This window comes from Nuphar pumila, chromosome 15 (assembly GCF_984573655.1).
Source record: "Nuphar pumila chromosome 15, dmNupPumi1.hap1.1, whole genome shotgun sequence".
Taxonomy (NCBI): Eukaryota; Viridiplantae; Streptophyta; class Magnoliopsida; order Nymphaeales; family Nymphaeaceae; genus Nuphar; species Nuphar pumila.
Window position 1 is genome coordinate 79,583,978 of NC_143263.1, and position 5,227 is coordinate 79,589,204.

The 5,227-nt window shown below is 46.7% G+C and overlaps 1 protein-coding gene across 1 annotated transcript; it reads right to left on the reverse strand.

Moving 5' to 3' along the window:
* Positions 1–2,026: 2,026 nt before the first annotated feature.
* On the reverse strand, positions 2,027–3,794 carry LOC149815720 (protein ASPARTIC PROTEASE IN GUARD CELL 1-like). The gene has a single exon (XM_089989764.1). The coding sequence runs from the start codon at positions 3,706–3,708 to the stop codon at positions 2,227–2,229; it is 1,482 nt and encodes a 493-aa protein (XP_089845890.1). The 5' UTR covers positions 3,709–3,794; the 3' UTR covers positions 2,027–2,226.
* Positions 3,795–5,227: the final 1,433 nt, after the last annotated feature.

Sequence of the window (5,227 nt, forward strand, 5' to 3'; positions counted from 1 at the left end):
ACATTGAGCTAGATGTTAGCCAAATGCTATCAAAATCAAATGGAATTGATCTCTTTTTTTCTATCCAATGCAGTGGCCAATTCAAACCTCCTATAAAATCTCCAGTATTTTTATATTTTTTTATATTTATTAAAAAATAACTGATTCAGGCCTGCGGCTTATGTCGATGCAAAGCGTTTCGGTACGCACTGATACTGATAATATTGGTCCTAATCTTCTTTTTTCTTTTGCGAAAATTAACTGTTCAGGTGGATTTTTACGATGGTGTTTCATATAAGGGTGGCAAAATCTGATTTGACCTACCAACCCGCTTCTTAGCCGGGTTAGGGTTTGGCTTAAACGGGTTTGTGTCGTAAATGGGTCGACCTGCCTAACCCGTTTATTAAACGGGTCGTGTTCGTGTTAGGGGTATGCCAACCCGTCAACCCGTTTGGATATGTTTGTAGTATGGTTGTAACTTGTAAGCCAATTATGTTGATGTTGGCTTTATGTTTATAACTTTATGTTGAAGTTTTATGTTAATGTTGGTCCATATTGAGATTTGTAGAAAAAAGTATAATACCTATTTTTTTTTGTGTTTTTAATTGTGTTATTCGGGTTAGACAGGTCATTCGGGTTACTCGGGCCGGTTATCGGGTCTATGTTATTGGGTCAACCCGTTTAATAAACAGGTCACTGTATCGTGTAATCGTGTCATGTTGACCCGACCCATTTATTAAACGGGTTAACCATGTCGTGTCGGATTACCTATTTAACAAATGGGTTGTGTTCGTGTTTTTTGCCACATTCTACCCGTTTAATAAACAGGTCGTGTTCGTGTTGAGGTATTCTGACCTGCCAACCCGACCCGATTGCCACCCCTAGTTTCATAACCTTCCGATTGCACCAAACAGTGGCCCTCATTGTATCCAACCCCCCCCCCCCTTCAAGACCCCTACCATTGAGTTTTGAACCTGCAACCTCTCAACACAAGGTGACGTGAACTAGCTGCTCCCACCAGACAAGGAGAGCCCCCCCAGTTTCCCCTTTCAAACACTGAAATCACGATTAGGTTGAACACGCACGATCGTGAGCCTTGTTAAGCATGTTTGGATAGCATGATGAATTAATGGCGTCCCCACCATGTGAGTTCCACATGATCCATGGTGTCCACCGGACAAACCAGTGTTTTATTGGCTCATGTCAACATCTGGAAATCGGGCTTCCGTCCACATCATCATGTTCACGGGCACGGCAATCCTGTCTAGCCCTCAAGTTCTTCAACCAAAAGCGCCTATAAATTTCCAAGTGGGCGTTTTCAAGGTTTTCAAACAAGAAAAAGAATCCCAACTCCCTCTTTCTCAAATAGAAAGAATCGTTCACCAAAGTTTCATTTTAAACTATGCCAAGAGTTAAGACAGAGATATACAGAACCGCTATTCTCATGTAATTTGGGATAAGGCTTAATGATGATCGGTAAGTTTGCAACATCTTGTGATTCTTGAATTTTCTTATATTCCTAGATCGCAAATCAAAATCACAACACTTTATCAAGCTTGGTCAAACACGAAGGAAGGGAAAGCTGTCGTTGTGATTCTCACTTGAGAACGCTTATCCCTGGGATCCCGTGAAAGTTTGTGAGAAACAATCACAAACTTTAGAATTCTCAGCTGGCAAAAGCAATTGTGCAATTAAAATCTACACCACGTGGGGTGGAAATCAAATGTCCTTGAATCCAAATTTGAACTTAGTGGCATATACTTAAATCAAAATGTGAACTTAGTTCAAAGACTGGCCCTCATTTTGAAGTTGGAATTACCGGTAAGAGGAATCCTAATTCCCCAAACAAACAAAGACATAATTACAACATAAGACACAAAGACTCGGCCAAACCGATTCACATGCAAGAATCAGAGAAGTGGGGCCAACACCAAACACCAAAAGTACGTAAAGCAAATCTTAAAAGCATCAGAAAAACTGTGCCAACAATGTAATGCGATCAACTACCCATAATTAAAAATCACATAATCTTAAATAATTACACCCACCAACCAGAAGAAAAAAAATACTAAAAATTATATTTAATCACAAAACCACCAACTTCATTGCTTCAACCCACCAGCCAAAATCTGCTCTTTTTTTTTTTAAATATGTTATTTATCCTCTAATCACCTTCATTAGCTACCCTAAGTTTTCCAACTGATTAACATTATCGCCCGGTTCGTACCGTCTCGGTCTCAGTATGCTCTAGCACTTGTTGGGAGAGAACCCGATCTGCGAATTAGCTGAGTCGAAAGAGACTCGGATTCCCTGCTGCTGCACGTTGCCGATGATGGAGAGCGACGACGACGTGGGCGCGAAGGCGAAGCAGAATGTGCCGGTTGAGTCGACCGGCACAAGGTAGTTCTTGGCGGGCAGCTGCAGCGACTCGCCCGAACCGAAGTGGAACGAGAAGGTGGCGACATCGACGCTGGTCCGGGACGAGAGGTTGTAGCAGGTGTCGAAGAGAGAGACGGCAGGGGCGCGAGGGAGACTCGGGGTGGCCGAGACGAAGGCGTCTCTGAGGGAACCGTAGGCAGAGGGTGGCAGCCGCGTCACGGCCGTGCCTGAGTCGAGGATGACCCCGCCGTTGCCGCTCTCGTCCATCTGGAAAACGGACGGCGGGATGGAAAGGGGGGACCCACCGACGGAGATGCCCGATAGCCCCACGTAGTAGAACGTGTCCATCTTCTTGTTGCGGAGCAGCGGCGCCCGGACCAACTCCAGGCCCTCGGTTGCGCCGGGTCCGAAGACGAGGGTGCCCGCTGAGCTCGAGTCTCGGTCAACGAGGCAGTAGGAGAAGGCTGAGGCCGAGACCTGGCTCGGGAAGGAGAGAGACCCACCGCCGAGCCCGAGCAGACCGCCCGCGCCAACGAACAGCCCCTCGTTATCGTGGCCGCAGCCCAGTGCGATCCGGTCAACGGACCCGCTGGGTCCGAAGCTCAACGTTTCGGTCGCGAAGTTCCCCACGGTGTAGGACCCGTCCCCGTAGGAAACCTGATACTCGCAGGTACCGTTTCGGCACGCCGAGACGTCGAGCGACTTACACTGAGACGAGTCGCAAGAGAGCTGAGAATACGACTCTGATGCGGCCGGGTCGAACAACGGGTCGGCCTGCTGGTAGCAGTCGGTGCAAGGCTGGCACTGCACCCACGTGACGTCACTGCCCGTGTCGAGAACCACGAAGATAGGCTTAACGGGCTGGCCGATTCCGATACGGGAGAAGTACTCGCCGCTCCCCTGGGTCATGCCCGATACGATCGGCCCCTGGAGGTCGTTCGCCGAGTCGACTAGGGCTTCCTCCTCCCCAAGAGGCTTGAGGTCGGCCTTGCTAACGCCCTTGATCCTGAGGGCAAGCCTCGCATTCAGCGAATCGACTCGGGCTGCATCTCGGCGGAGCCGGGCTAAGGTTAGGGTTTTGTAATCCCTGTGGCCCGAGGGTTTTAGGGTTTCCCTAGGCCGGAGCTCGAAGGTGGTGGCTGCGGAAGAAGAGGAGAATGTGGAGAGGGAGTCCTCTATGGCCTGCGGGGAGCGGGAGAGCACCTCGTGGGTGGCCGAGAGGGAGGCCGCGACGTCGAGGGTGGTGCTCCTATGGTGGTGCATCAACAGCTCCCTAGAGAGAGAGAATGTAGAGAGAGAAAGCAATATGGTGAGAGAAAAGAAGAGTGAGAAGGCATTAGACCCCCACATTTTCTCTTTCTTTTCTTGGTTGCAGAAGGGAGAAAACGCGAAGAGAGAAGAATGGTGACTACTGCGGGGAGAGAGAGAGAGAGAGGGGTGGGGATCTAAGCACAGAGCTGAGAGCTAAAGGGAGGAGTGGTAGTAGTGGGCTTATAACGGGAAGGAACGATGGGACCCACCAAGAGGATGGATCACGTCAGATGCGTTGATAAAAAACAAAGAGAGGGAGCTGGAAGAGTTCCGTGACCTAATCTAAGGCTTCCCTCTTTTTACCTTTTTCTTCTGATATTTTTATATTATTATTATTATCGAAGGATGTGTACGCCACCTTTTCTTATTGTGGATATGACGTTCACATCCCTCAGTTTTCGCATTGAGTATTGTGCTCCGTATAATAAAAATCTGTTTCCCTCTTTTTCAAAAGAAATAAAAAAAAAAAGATCTTGATATGTGATATTGATAGTGACAAAATAGTTGGATTTCATGAACTTGATCGCCTTAGTTTTATTCTCGAACTCGTCATAAGTGGTAGTACTACCTTACTACGATCCATTGGCAATGGGCATCGTGAGTACTTTATTGGAATTTTTTAAAAGAAAGTGGCATAATAGGAACTTCGTTGGACAGCAATCTTTATTTCGCATTTATTTTATTTTATTTTTAAATCCAGAAACTTACCCGAAATTTAGGGAACCGTTACTTTTCGTGGGCGTTTTTTCCTCCCGAAATGCCAAAAATGCCCCTAACTAGTCTGACGTGTCACCGCCGATTGGGGGTGTCACGAGGATCGACGTCCGTATTCTTTCGGTACTCTGATCAAGGACGAAAATATGCCTCTGACCGTGGCGCGCGGTGGATACTTTTCACTGCAGCAAAATAAAATGGTTGTCCTTTTCCCCTTTTAGAATGACCACCGTGTCCGCCTCCGTACGGACCTGAATCATGCGTTTCGAGGCGAAATGGATCGCCCAAACGGGTCGGGTATGACAATGAGTCATGTAATGGTGTCCAAATATCCGGTTTGGATAGGATTTTTGCTTTTTAAGTTGGTTTGAATGGATCCAATGTGGGTTTGGATCAGTCACGTACATACTTCAACTTACCTTCGAATCGTGTCCAATATATACTATTCTTAAGGAAATTTGCACAAAAAATGGCCCCTCACGTGTCCCCTTATCCGAAGTGTAGCAAAAAATATATACTTGATTCGAACTGGATCAGTCATGATCAGCTGGTTAGATGAAAGGTCAGGTGAGTCAAACCTTGGAGGTGAAATCTGGTCGTTTCATGGTAGACAAAATCCAGGCACGAATTTTAAGAAACGTGTCCATATATGCCCCCAACTAGATTCAATTCAATGGATTTGAATACAGATCCAAAATTTATGCAGCAATACCGAATCCCGAAAGATAAGGTTCAAAAAGGAGACTTTTGCAATGGACCAGATTACGTCCAGATCTTAGCGTACATCCAACGGAGAAGGCTGATACAAATCCGCATTTGAATTGCAAAATACAGTCAGACAAGT

Bases quoted from the DNA above. Each gene is read 5' to 3' on its own strand.
- LOC149815720 (XM_089989764.1), bottom strand. From the start codon at position 3,708: ATGTGGGGGTCTAATGCCTTCTCACTCTTCTTTTCTCTCACCATATTG.